Here is a 14829-nt window from a genome sequence, read left to right on the forward strand (position 1 = left end):
GTATCACTGTACATGCTTTACAGCAATAATTAGCCATTTGCCTGATTTACTGTCTGATTCTACAAAGGATTAAGGAGGAGTCCCATTGGTTATAAATTTCTGCACAATTGTATTAGTCTGGCCACGCAGATTCCTTTGCAGAGTTGGTGCCTTACCATGTACCTGACTTATGGCTTGGTCCTTAGGTTTGCTGAGTATCTGGACTTTTCACTGGCTTCAACAAATTTTCAGGTGCTCTTCATCTTTTGGAATCAGTTCTATAAAATGTGTGCTCCCAGGGCTTTTCCCACAGCAAACTGGGATTCTTGATTGCTTCATATTCTGTCTTCTTCCATTTAATCAAAATAATGTTGTTTGTGATATGATGCAAGCCTTCGTCTCTTCTCATTTTATAATAACAGATTTATATTTAAGATGCTTATTAAGATTTTCCAAGCCCTTTTAGATGACTTGAAACTCTCCTCTACTTCTAGGGTTTCAAAATTAATTTTATTGGGTGGGAAAGTTTTTGTGATAGGACACTGAGTTGGGACTCAGAATATCTGGATTCAATTCTCAGCTGTGCCACAGACCTCTTGTATGATCCTGGGAAAGTAATTTCATTTCTCCGTGGCTTAGTTCCCCATCTGTAATAATGGGGATGATAGTACTTTTAGTCTACTTATATCTTAAAATAGTCCAGGAGCTTTGTCTTATGTGTATGTATAATGCCTAGCACAACAGGGTCTGAATTAGGACCGCAAAGTGCTACTATACTACAAATATTATTATTAATAATAATATATTAAATTATTTAACTATGAAAACTTTCAGTTGCAGCAGCTGATATATCAGACATGAATAGCTGGTAAGTATTTGTATGCACTACAGTATTAGATTAGGAATATTGTTTCTCATCCTCATTTGAAATGGGAACTGTAAATTCTCAATTTAATGCATTTTTATATGGCACTTTTAAAAACACATCTGGTAAAATATGTGATAGCTGGAATGTTTTTGCTTTGACTGGGAGCTTTTACTGAGGAGATGTCCTTTTACGGAATGAAAATCTACTCTTTTATGAAGCACTACAAAAATTAGCCATAAAAAGGAAGAGAGAAAATCCTTTACCATTGCATTTAAAATGTTTGGATTTTTTAATGTTAGTGTATTAAATGGGATGTCTTTTTAGTGTAAATAGTTAATCGGGAATACAAATATAAATGATTAACCCTTTCTATTTAGAACTATTTTCCATGAGTTTATCTTCCCATTTTACATAATGGTTAGGTAAATTTTGTGAGAGGTTAGGGACATTCCTGTCTTAGGGTATGTCTACACTACGATATTAGGTCAAATTTATAGAAGCTGGTTTTATAGAAATTGGTTTTATACGGTCGATTGTGAGTGTCCCCACATAAAATGCTCTAAGTGCATTAAGTCGGCGGACTGCGTCCACAATACCGAGGCTAGCGTTGACTTCTGGAGCGTTGCACTGTGGGTAGCTATCCCACAGTTCCCGCAGTCTCCGCCGCCCATTGGAATTCTGGGTTGAGATCCCAATTCCTGATGATGCAAAAACAGTGTCGCGGGGGGTTCTGGGTACATGTCATCAGGCCCCTCCCCCTCTGTCAGAGCAATGGCAGACAATCGATTCGCACCTTTTTACCTGGGTTACCTGTGCAGACAACATAGCACGGCAAGCATGGACCCCGCTCAGCTCAGCTCAGCTCACCGTCCCCATATGTCATCTGGGTGCCGGCAGATGTGGTACTGCATTGCTACACAGCAGCAGCTAATTGCCTTTTGGCAGTAGATGGTGCAGTATGACTGGTAGCCATCATAGGCTATCTGGGTGCTGGCAGACATGGAGCTGTATTGCTATACAGCAGCAGCTCCTTGCCTTTTGGCAGTGGATGGTGTATTACAATTGATATCCATCATTATCATATTCCTCAGTGAGTTCGGTCAGAGGCACCTGGGCAGAAATGTTTTGTCTCCTGGAGACTCAGTCCTGCCGGCAGTCCTATTGAACCGTCTTGACGATGATGGCTAGCAGTCGTAATACAGCATTTTTTGCCAAGCACCCAGAAAATGCCGATGGCTAGCAGTCATGCTGCACCGTCTGCTGCCAGCTTAAGATCTAAAAAATAGATGGACCAGATTTGTTCTGTATTCATTTGCTTCCCCCTCCCTCCGTGAAATCAATGGCCTGCTAAACCCAAGGTTATGAGTTCAATCTTTGGGGGGGCCATTCTGTGTGACAGTTGTTTGTGTTTCTCCCTGATGCACAGCCACCTTGGTTGATTTTAATTCCCTGTAAGCCATGTCGTCACTTGCCCCTCCCTCCCTCCGTCAGACAATAGTTTCGCGCCTTTTTTCAGCTCAGACGCCATAGCATTGGGATCATGGAGCCCGCTCAGATCACCGCGGCAATTATGAGCACTATGAACACCACACGCATTGTCCTGGAGTATGTGCAGAGCCAGAACATGCCAAAGCAAAACCAGGTGAGGAGGCGATTGCAGCGATTGCAGTGCGGTGACGAGAGTGATGAGGAAATTGACATGGACATAGACCTCTCACAAAGTACAGGCCCCAGCAATGTGCAAATCATGGTGTTACTGGGGCAGGTTCATGGCGTGGAACACTGATTCTGGGCCCGGGGAAACAAGCACAGACTGGTGGGACCGCATCGTGTTGCAGGTTTGGGACGATTCCCAGTGGCTGCGAAACTTTTGCATGCGTAAGGGCACCCTCATGGAACTTTGTGACTTGCTTTCCCCTGCCCTGAAGCGCCAGAATACCAGGATGAGAGCAGTCCTCACAGTTGAGAAGCGAGTGGCGATAGCCCTGTGGAAGCTTGCAACGCCAGACAGCTATTGGTCAGTTGGGAATCAATTTGGAGTGGGCAAATCTACTGTGGGGGCTGCTGTGATCCAAGTAGCCAACGCTATCAAAGACCTGCTGATATCAAGGGTAGTGACTCTGGGAAATGTGCAGGTCATAGTGGATGGCTTTGCTGCAATGGGATTCCCAAACTGTGGTGGGGTGATATATGGAACCCATATCCCTATCTTGTCACCGGAGCACCAAGCCACTGAGTACATAAACCGCAAGGGGTACTTTTCAATGCTGCTGCAAGCCCTGGTGGATCACAAGGGACGTTTCACCAACATCAACGTGGGATGGCTGGGAAAGGAACGTGATGCTCGCGTCTTCAGGAACTCTGGTCTGTTTCAAAAGCTGGAGGAAGGGACTTTCTTCCCGGACCAGAAAATAACCATTGGGGATGTTGAAATGCCTATAGTTATCCTTGGGGACCCAGCCTACCCCTTAATGCCATGGTTCATGAAGCCGTACACAGGCAGTCTGGACAGTAGTCAGGACCTGTTCAACTATATGCTGAGCAAGTGCCGAATGGTGGTGGAATGTGCATTTGGACGTTTAAAAGTGCGCTGGCGCAGTTTACTGACTCGGATAGACCTCAGCCAAGCCAATATTCCAATTGTTATTGCTGCTTGCTGTGCGTGCCACAATATCTGTGAGAGCAAGGGGGAGACATTTATGGCGGGCTGGGAGGTTGAGGCAAATCGCCTGGCCACTGATTACATGCAGCCAGACACCAGGGCGGTTAGAAGAGTACAGCAGGGCGCGGTGCGCACCGGAGAAGCTTTGAAAATGAGTTTTGTGACTGGCAAGGCTACAGTGTGAAACTTCTGTTTGTTTCTCCTTGATGAACCCTCTGCCCCCTCTCTTCCCCCCCACCCCGGTTCACTCTACTTCCCTGTAAACAAACAACTTCCCCCTCCCCTCCCCCCTTTGAGCACCGCTTGCAGAGGCAATAAAGTCATTGTTAATTCACATTCATGCATTCTTTATTAATTCATCACACAACTAGGGGGATAACTGCCAAGGTAGCCTGGGAGGGGTAGGGGAGGAGGGAAGGAAAAGGACACACTGCAGTTTAAAACTTTAACACTTATTGAAGGCCAGCCTTCTGATGCTTGGGCAATCATCTGGGGTGGAGTGACTGGGTAGCCAGAGGCCCCCCCGACCGTGTTCTTGGGTGTCTGGGTGAGGAGGCTATGGAACTTGGGGAGGAGGGCTGTTGGTTACACAGGGGCTGTAGCGGCGGTCTCTGCTCCTGCTGCCTTTCCTGCAGCTCAACCATACGCTGGAGCATATCAGTTTGATGCTCCAGCAGCCGGAGCATCGACTCTTGCCTTCTGTCAGCAAGCTGACGTCACCTATCCTCTTCAGCCCGCAATTCAGCCCGCCACCTCTCCTCTCGTTCATATTGTGCTTTTTTGCACTCTGACATTGACTGCCTCCACGCATTCTGCTATGCTCTGTCAGCATGGGAGGACATCTGGAGCTCCGAGAACATATCATTCCGAGTCCACCGTTTTCTCCTTCTAATTTCACTAGCCTCTGTGAAGGAGAAACATTTGCAGCTGGTGGAGGAGAAGGGAGAGGTGGTTTAAAAAAAACCCCACATTTTAGAGAACAATGGGTACACTCACGTTAAATTTTGCTGTTCACATTACACAGCACATGTGCTTTCATTACAAGGTCGCATTTTTCCTCTTATATTGAGGGCCTGCCGTTTGGTGTGAGAGATCACTCACGCAGTGCCAGGCAACAGATTTTGGCTTGCAGGCAGCCATGGTAAGCCAGTCTTTTGGCTTTTTTTAACCTTCTTAACATGTGGGAATGGTTTCAAACAGTAGTGCCCTCATTTCCCATACCAAGCACCCATTGGGTTGGCCATTTAAAATGGGTTTGCAATGTAAAAGGAGGGGCTGCGGTTTCCGGGTTAACATGCAGCACAAACCCCCCCCCCCCCCCCACAAATCTCTGGGACGATCACGTGGCTAACAGTGGGGAACGTTTATGTTCAGCCAAGCAGGAACAGGCACCTTTGAATGTCCCCTTAATAAAATCACCCCATTTCAACCAGGTGACCGTGAATGATATCACTCTCCTGAGGATAACAGAGAGATAAGGAATGGATGTTGTCTGCATGCCAGCAAACACCAGGACCATACGCTGCCATGCTTTGTTATGCAATGATTCCAGACTACGTGCTACTGGCCTGGCATGGTAAAGTGTCCTACCATGGCGGACGGGATAAGGTAGCCCTCCCCAGAAATCTTTTACAAAGGTTTTGGGAGTACATGAAGGAGAGCTTTCTGGAGATGTCCCTGGAGGATTTCTGCTCCATCCCCATACACGTTAACAGACTTTTCCGGTAGCTGTACTGGCCATGATTGCCAGGGCAAATTAATAATTAATCATTTAAACATGCTTGCTTTTAAACTGTGTGTAATATTTACAAAGGTACACTCACCAGAGGTCCCTTGTGTGCCCTCAGGGTCTGGGAGCACGCCTTGGGTGAGTTCGGGGGTTACTGGTTCCTGGTCCAGGGTGATAAACATATCCTGGCTGTTGGGGAAACCGGTTTCTCCGCTTCCTTGCTGTGAGCTATCTTCACTGTCTTCATCATCATCTTCCTCGTACCCCGAACCCACTTCCTTGTTGCGTGGTTCTCCATTGATGGAGTCAAAGCACATGGTTGGGGTAGTGGTGGCTGCACCCCCTAGCATAGCATGCAGCTCCGCGTAGAAGTGGCATGTTTGCGGCTCTGCCCCGGACCGTCCGTTTGCTTCTCTGGCTTTGTGGTAGGCTTGCCTTAGCTCCTTAATTTTCACACGGCACTGCTGTGCGTTCCTGTTATGGCCTCTGTCCTTCATGGCCTTGGAGACCTTTTGTAATATTTTGCCATTTCGTTTACTGCTACGGAGTTTAGCTAGCACTGATTCGTCTCCCCATATGGCAAGCAGATCCTGTACCTCCCGTTCTGTCCATGCTGGAGCTCTTTTGCGATCCTGGGACTCCATCATGGTTACCTGTGCTGATGAGCTCTGCGTGGTCACCTGTGCTCTCCACGCTGGGCAAACAGGAAATGAAATTCAAAAGTTTGCGGGGCTTTTTCTGTCTACCTGGTCAGTGCATCTGAGTTGAGAGGGCTGTCCAGAGTGGTCACAATGAAGCACTGTGGGATAGCTCCCGGAGGCCAATAACGTCGAATTCCGTCCACACTACCCCAAATCCGACCTGCAAAGGCCGATTTTAGTGCTAATCCCCTCGTCGGAGGTGGAGTAAAGAAACCGGTTTAAAGGGCCCTTTAAGTCGAAAGAAAGGGCTTCGTTGTGTGGACGTGTCCAGGCTTAATTCAATTTAACGCTGCTAAATTCGACCTAAACTCGTAGTGTAGACCAGGCCTTAGTCTCTCTACTAGAACTGATGGTATCAAATATTTTAACATGTATGCTTTCTCAAGTGACATGATTTTTTGTCACATAAAGCAAACTAAAATGGAAGCAGATGTGTCCTAACTTTATTTCTACTTTGATTGGAGTGAACATTGATCACAACCAATCATAAGATTGAAAGAGGTCTTTATTTCCATGTGCCTTTGGTCTCCCACCACCTGCTTGATCATTTGAAATACCAGTTTTAGTGTTTAAAACTGCTCTTTGGGGACTGAAATGCTTGGGGGCATGGAACAGAACATGGTCTCTCAAATCTCTAGGTGACCAGTTCAAATCAACCCCAACCTGGTAATGACCACAAGTCAGGGCCACTTATTAACTGTGAAAATGAAAAATAGGTGCTGGTCTCAAATCAGTTTGTAGTAGGTATGTATCTAATATCAGAATTCACACCTTTTTGTCAGGTCAGCAGAGTGGCCAAAGATTGAATGGCAAGGAGATGGAACTACCTGTGGAGGGCCAAGTTAGAACTGAGGTTCACTGGTCAGGAAATTTAGTGGTCTTATGCTTAGTTGTTTTAACAAAGCAGAGCTCAGATTTTTCTGGGTAATCTGCTGCAAATTGACTTTAAAATAATCTAGTGTCCCTAAATGAAGAAAGGACAGCAAACCTATTATTTCTTTTTTCCTTTGCAGGTCATCTTTTAAAACAGACTTTGGTTGCAACTTCTCAGAGCACAGCCTTGCAGAGTAAACTAATATTATTCCCTATTCATATGACTTTATAGACTTCCTGGAAAGATTAGCGGTGTGTGGGTATTTAGACTCTTATTTAGGAAGGAATCTTCAGACCAGGCTGCATTTATGGAACACTTTCTATCCAAATTACTGAATTTCAGTAAAGGGATCTATTTAGTAGGGAGAAATTACTAGATTACTTTTGGGATGCACAGTGCCAAAGGAAATAATAGTGGCACTATTATTGTTTCATTTCTGATATGTTGAACTCAGACTAGGTTTTGGCAGCTGTCAGAAATAAAATATACTGTATATACTCGTTCATAAGCCGAATTGTTTTAGTAAAAAAGAGAAGCACCAGAGAAGGGGGTCAGCTTATGAACGGGTATAGAGAGGGAGAGGTGGGACATAGCGCCCGCCCCTCCCCCCCAACAGAGGGAGCAAGGAGAGGCAGCAGAGCCAGAAGGGAAGAGGAGGGGCCAGAATCTCTCCGCTTCTGGCCATGCTGCTCTCCCCCTAGCCTCCGAAGCAGCTGCAGCCTCTCCATTGGTTCAGTGAGGGTGCATTTAGTCTCCATCTCAGCGATATGTCTACCAGTACATAGATTTTCTGTCTTTTTTGCATCCCTTGGTATCTAGTGTGTGTGTTTGGTTTTTTTTTTTTTAAGAGCATTGTTCATATGTATCTTCCTGTGTGTAATCCAGGTCCTCATGGGCCCTGAATTTGGTTTTGTACTGTTTAATGGGTTTCCCATTGAACCTTTAGCAACAACTTACTTATCTTTGCTATCAAATGAAAACTGCATTTTTGGTAGCAGTTACTTCTGCGTGAAGCGTGTTGGAGCTCCAGGCACTGTTAGTTGTGACCCCCCATTTCATGACATTTCACAAAGACCAGGTTTCTCTTAGGTCATATCCTAGGTCTATGCCTAAGATTGTATCTCTATTTCACCTCAATCAGATCATTCATCTTCCAGTGGTTTTTTTTTTTTTTTTTTTGGAAACCTCGTTCCAGCAAACCCAAGAGAAGCTTCTTTCTTTGCACATTTGGAGGGCTCTCTATCCTTTTATCCGGACAACACAGTCTTCTCAGATCATCTGCTAGACTTTATCTAGGCTTTGGTGAAAGGAGTAAAGGGCAACCGATTACAACCAGTGTATATCTCACTGGCTATCTTACTATATCCAGCTCTGCTATAATCTAGCAAAGGTTTCTCCTCCGAGAGTAATAGCGCATTCCATTTGGTTAGCCATCTTGAGTAACAGAGTGATGATGGATATTTTGTGTGGTCATTGGTACTTACCTTTTCCAGACAATATGCTGTCACTGAATCTTCCCAGGACAATGCCAACTTCAGAAGTCAGCACTGCCATCTCCCTTCAAGTAATCTGAAGTCCCACCACCCTCAAGAAAACCGCTTATGAGTGAAATGTATATGTGCCCAATCAGTTGAAGGAGAAAAAGGTTATCTGTCTGTGCAGTAACAGTTGTTCTATGAGATGTGTTGTGCAACCCTCTCACCTCCCCCACTACTTTAGGTATTAGTTAGCGGTGCGAAGGAATGGAGAATGGGGTGGTGGCCACAACTCTTTTATGCCCTCAGTTCTGTGTGCACAAGACTGGCAGGGGCACATGCGTTACCTAATGGTACTTCTGGCAAAAGTCCTTTCCTCACGTGCATTGGACACAGACACATCTACAGTGCAATGTGCACAATAAATCTCAAAGAACAGTTATTGTACAGGTAGGTGTGATGGGTTCGGTCACAGAGACCCCATTGAGACTGTCACCTGATGTGCTGAAACTACCTCTGAGCCCATTTTCCCTGATGGCTTGGGACTCCAGAACCCTGCCTTGTTGAGCCAGACATAGACCCAGGTCTGAACCACGCCCCCAAAGCTGCAGGCTTTAACAGAAAACCACTCAGCAGGTACTCCCGTCTCCAGCACCCAACACCCAGTTCCCAATGGAATCCAAACCCCAAATAAATCTGTTTTACTCTGTATAAAGTTTATACAGGGTAAACTCATAAATTGTCTGCCCTCTATAACACTGATGAAGAGAGATGCACAGCTGTTTGCTCCCCCAGGTATTAATCACTTACCCTGGATTTATTAATAAACAAAAGTGATTTTATTAAGTATAAAAATAGGATTTAAGTAGTTTCAAGTAATAACAAACAGAACAAATAAGTTACCAAGCAAAATACAACAACACACGCAAGTCTAAGCCTAATACACTAAGAAACTGAATACAGGTAAATATCACCCTTAGAGATGTTCCAGTAAGCTTCTTTCATAGACTAGACTAGACTTCCTTGTCTGGGCCCAATCCGTTCCCCTGTACAGTTCTTCTTAGTTCCAGCTCAGGTGGTAACTAGAGGATTTTTCCACCCCCTTTTATATCTTTGGCACAAGGCAGGAATCCTTTGTGTCTCTCTGGGTTTCCACCCTTCCTTCTAAATGGAAAAGCACCAGGTTTAAGATGGATTCCAGAATCATGTGACATGTTCACATGTCCCATGAGACTTCATTACTCACTGGCTGGCACCAAGGTATATAGGAAGGCTTACAAGTAAACAAGAGCCATTTACAACCAATTATTCTAGTTAGTGGGAGCCATCAAGATTCCAAGCCACCATTAATGGCCCACACTTTGCATATTTACAATAGGACTTCAGAGTAATACTTCATATTTCTAGCATCAGATACAAGAATGATACATTCATACAAATAGGATGAACGCACTCAGTAGATTATAAGCTTTGTAATGATACCATACAAGAGACCTCTTGCATAAAGCATATTCCAATTACATTATATTTACACTCATAAGCATATTTCCATAAAACATACGTAGTGCAATGTCACAGTAGGTAACAATTTATTTTCTTCAGCACCATGGTGTGACATACTAGAGGCTCTATGACATTGAGAAAAGCTGGGGGAGTAGAAGAGAAGAAAGAAGCTGAAGATTTTGATACTTGATGCATTTAAGGTGACTTTACACTTGTTAGTGGGTACTCAAATTCTTCATTCCCAATAACAGCAACCAAGGTCCGTGATTAGCTGCCCAATTGCACTTCGCATTTATATCCAAAGCTATGTCCAACAATGATGGGGTTAGCTATTGATGTTTCTGCTGAAGTATCAGCAGTGGAATAGTTGTTTTTTGGTATTTAAAATGTACTTGTCAGAGATAAAACCATACTGATGGATAGCAGCAGTTCACATTTTTCTGAAGTATTTCATGCTGTTAAACTGATGTATACCTGAATCTACCTTTAGTGCACATTTTGAAAGTTATTTTAACAACCATGATGGTTACATATGAAAACTTGATTACTAGAGTGCAGTTATAAGCAACTTCACAAAAAAGGATAATTATAGTAATTTTTGTGTCCAAATAATCAAGTTATTTGGTCTTGCTGTTTGGCTCTTCTAATGTGTTTTTATGTACATCAAACCCGCACAACATAAAGAAAATTAGGGAACTAAACATGCAGTATGTTAACTGAAATGTGGTGAGGAAGTGAAAATCAGTGTGTTAGTCTATATTACTCAGCTTTTTCCATCTGGAAGAGATTTCAGGGAACAGAAAGTAGGAATAGCTTCATTTTGAAAAAAGTTAGCATGTAATGGGTAAAATATTTGCAGAACTACAGATGAAGCAAGTAAACTGGGGCAGGGTCTCTGATGTAGCATAGGACCTAATCCAAAACCCACTGACATAATACAGAAAAACTGATGACTGCTGTGGGCTTTGGATTGGGCCCCTCATGAGGAGACTGCAACAGAAAGTTAACCCTCTTTTTCCCCCCCTCCCCCAAAAGTTCACGAAATAGTAGAGATAGGAGATATATTGGAGGTATATTAAGCAATAAGTATGTTCACGTGGTATAAAAGTACTTCCTTTAAACATGTGAAAGAGGGAACTACAGGAAAAAGAGCAATTCTTGCCTGATTTCAGTGTGTGGTTATGGTCAGAAAAGTGACTGTTTAAAATGGTGTTTTTACTCACCAGGTTTGATCTATGTGTATACAGTCATACTTTTTGTTTGCTTTAACAACAGATATGATATTTTAGAACTGCAGAACTGATAAAGCTCTGAGAGAGTGAGCAGGATTCTTCTATGACTTAGGTCAAGACATAGAATTTGCTAGTGTTTCATTTGTAGCATCTTTATTACTGATGGTGATACATAGACCAGAAAAAACAACAACAACTTGACTTTCAGTTTACAGGTACATTTTGTTAGGCTGGCTGTTTAAAATCTTTTCTTCTTTCCTCTTAAAATTGTGGATTTCTATTTTAAATAGATTGGGACTTCTAGACATTCTTGAAATAGTGATTTTTATAAAAGTCTGCTTTTCAGTTGTGGTGGAATTAATATTTTTTCCTTACAATTGTGATAGACCCTTTAGCATACTTTAGTATTTCAGGAGTTGAATTTTAATAAATGGAATTTATTAGCTGGCAAAAATTACATTATTTCCTGAAACTTAAACACTTTTTAGATCTTTTCTTTTTGGCTCCAGAGTAGTGTAGTGTGTCCGTATTTAACTTTTCTCCCTTAGATTTATTTTTTGCTTAACTTTCACAATGGCTTAATGGGGGGGAGGAGGGACTGCAGTGAGGCTACTACTGCTCTTCCTCTCTAGGCAAAAGTGCTGGTTGTAAATTCATACAATCTGTTGGATTGTAGCAGAACCTGTTTGAAAGCTCTGCATTAGCCTGATAAAGGGCCTTTATCGTTTGAAAGCTTGTTGGTGCAATAAAAGGTAATGTGTGATAATACTTATCTGCAGGTCTTCAACAGCACTTGCATTTAATCCTGTAGTGTAATGAATAGCATGCCCATGTTTTCAAGACTTGAGACCCTAGGACAGGGGTAGGCAACCTATGGCACGTGTGCCAAAGGCAGCACGCAAGCTGATTTCAGTGGCACTCACACTGCTCGGGTCCTGGCCACCGGTCCGGGGAGCTCTGCATTTTAATTTAATTTTAAATGAAGCTTCTTAAACATTTTTAAAAACCTTATTTACTTTACATACAACAATAGTTTAGTTATATATTATAGACTTATAGAAAGAGACCTTCTAAAAATGTTAAAATGTATTACTGGTACGCGAAACCTTAAATTAGAGTGAATAAATCAAGACTGAGCACACCACTTCTGAAAGGTTGCTGACCCCTGCCCTAGGAATTTGTGTGTTTTGTTTTGTTTGGAAAGGTATCTGGAAATTCCAAAAAACATAAAACAGTAGGTATGTTCATCTGGTACTTACTTGAAAATGTTAACTAAGTAGTCCAGATCAGTTTGGCGTCACAAATTTTAACTTGCGTACTCAGAGAAAAATTGTTCTTGTTTGAAGAAGGCAGCCAAAATTCCAAAACATGCATGTAGCAGTATGCTCACAAAACAGCAGTCACAATGAAGAATTGTGGAAAGTCATCAGTTATAGTCAATCATGTACCTTTACTTGTAAACTAGACTTCTTCAAACACATCAAAGGCACTTGCTCTTATGGAACACTAAGGTCATTTAGGACTTCTCTAGTTATTTTATGCGTTTTATTTTTAATTGAGTTTGTTCCTCTGACTATTGTAATTGTGTCTAATAATGATAGGTGCAAATGTAATTATGAATAAATAAAAAGCAAATTAAAAGAAACCCTGATCTATCAGAACTCAAAAAATCTTTTAATTTTGTAAAATGGACATATACATCATGAAACTTCTTTCTGGTTATGTAATTTAAATGGCTCCACAGTCTTTCTCAGGCTTAGGACATCTATCCTAAATCTTCAATAATGAGTTGTCTTTAGGGTGGATAATTTTGTTTAATTTAAAAAATCAGATTATTTTACTTAAATCACTTTTTAAAAATTTAAATTAAAACCTATTTGAAATTGACAACTTATGGTAAAGCCTAAATGTATTATAATCTATTTAAATAATTTAAAGTAAATACAAAAAAATATTAAGCCATACATGTTTGCTGCCAATTTTTAAAAAACATCAGATCACTGATGTGTTGGAAGTCTCTGGCTAAATAGCTGGAACCAGCAATTACTGACGTGCTAAATCAGCTTTAAACAGCAGTGAACTCTTCTGCAGGTGCAGAGGAGTAGTTTATTCACCTAGTTTAACCCAATGACTAGTTTGTTCAAAGTTAAGAGACAAATTGGGAGTTGAAAATGCAGGAAAGCTTGTTTTCCTCTTGCAATCTATGAATAAAAACTAAGTGTGAGAGGATGAGATCTACTAGTTCTAATTACAGCTGTGGTGGAGCTACAGGACCTCTGTGTGCATATGATTCTGGTCTCCTAATCAGGATTGTAAAAAATAATCTATCTGTACTAACTACAGATACTTCCTTTGTTTGTTAAATCGGTTAGCTTTAAATGCAAAACATGTTTTGATAACTTTTTTCTTGTGCATCAAGCACATTTAAGGTAGATTTATTTAATAAAAATATTAGAGTGCTTTATGCATTTTTAATTGAATTTCCAGATAAATAGTTTGACACAAATTGCAAGTAAAAATGAATTATGTAGTAAATAAGAAATGCATCATTCACCATTTTCTAACATCATAAAATGTGAAAATTAACAATCTATATAAATGTGAGTTAAGCTAGATAATGGCTTAAATAAATGTGTATAGATACATTGTCTCACTGGTTAGCAAAAAGAAGCACCAAATTTAGTGTAAAGGCAATATTTAGTTGCAACTCATGTTTTTATGGTTACCAGCCGATGAGTCAAACTTTCTTTAGGAAAATAACTGAAGTATAAATGCAATACAAGTAAAATTGATGATTTAAATCGAGTTTTCTTTCCTATTGATTTAAATAATGATTAAAGTAAGTGATTTAAATTGCTTTGATTTAAATCAATCCACCCTGCTTATTTTCCTTTCCTAGGATGCTCCTGGATATCAGGATGGGCAGTCCTCCTCACAACAGAGCATACCTGAAGTCTTTGCCTTTTGTCTCACTACTTCTCAGGGATCATGATAACCTTGGTTTCACCCACACAGCTCTCTGCTCTTCAAAATGATAGGCAGGCAGAGAGAAACAGAAGAAAGGCAAGAAAAGCTTATTAGATACCACATTCCTCTAGCCTTCCTCTGCTTATAGCTATCTCCACTCACACTGAAGGGAGTTTCAGAGTAACAGCCGTGTTAGTCTGTATCCGCAAAAAGAAGAACAGGAGTACTTGTGGCACCTTAGAGACTAACACATTTATTAGAGCATAAGCTTTCGTGGACTACAGCCCACTTCTTTGGATGCATATAGAATGGAACATATATTGAGGAGATATATATACACACATACAGAGAGCATAAACAGGTGGGAGTTGTCTTACCAACTCTGAGAGGCCAATTAATTAAGAGGAAAAAAAACTTTTGAAGTGATAATCAAGCTAGCCCAGTACAGACAGTGTGATAATAAGTGTGAGAATACTTACAAGGGGAGATAGAGTCAATGTTTGTAATGGCTCAGCCATTCCCAGTCCTTATTCAAACCGGAGTTGATTGTGTCTAGTTTGCATATCAATTCTAGCTCAGCAGTCTCTCTTTGGAGTCTGTTTTTGAAGTTTTTCTGTTGTAATATAGCCACCCGCAGGTCTGTCACTGAATGACCAGACAGGTTAAAGTGTTCTCCCACTGGTTTTTGAGTATTTTGATTCCTGATGTCAGCTTTGTGTCCATTAATTCTTTTGCGTAGAGACTGTCCGGTTTGGCCAATGTACATGGCAGAGGGGCATTGTTGGCACATGATGGCATATATCACATTGGTAGATGTGCAGGTGAACGAGCCCCTGATG

General features: G+C 41.7%; 2 protein-coding genes across 15 annotated transcripts in view; both read left to right on the plus strand.

Moving 5' to 3' along the window:
* PIK3CB (phosphatidylinositol-4,5-bisphosphate 3-kinase catalytic subunit beta) overlaps positions 1–14829 on the plus strand; it is a 211793-nt gene that overhangs the window by 53603 nt on the left and 143361 nt on the right. The gene's annotated exons all lie outside the window — the stretch shown is intronic.
* Positions 3–14273, plus strand: LOC135973716 (uncharacterized). The gene is made up of 2 exons (XM_065558083.1): positions 3–11238; positions 13923–14273. The coding sequence occupies exon 1, from the start codon at positions 2584–2586 to the stop codon at positions 3691–3693; it is 1110 nt and encodes a 369-aa protein (XP_065414155.1). The 5' UTR covers positions 3–2583; the 3' UTR covers positions 3694–11238; positions 13923–14273.

This window comes from Chrysemys picta, chromosome 9 (assembly GCF_011386835.1).
Source record: "Chrysemys picta bellii isolate R12L10 chromosome 9, ASM1138683v2, whole genome shotgun sequence".
Taxonomy (NCBI): Eukaryota; Metazoa; Chordata; order Testudines; family Emydidae; genus Chrysemys; species Chrysemys picta.

What these genes read in the sequence shown, in the direction of transcription:
- LOC135973716 (XM_065558083.1), top strand. Translation starts at nt 2,584, where the DNA reads ATGTGCAAATCATGGTGTTACTGGGGCAGGTTCATGGCGTGGAACACT.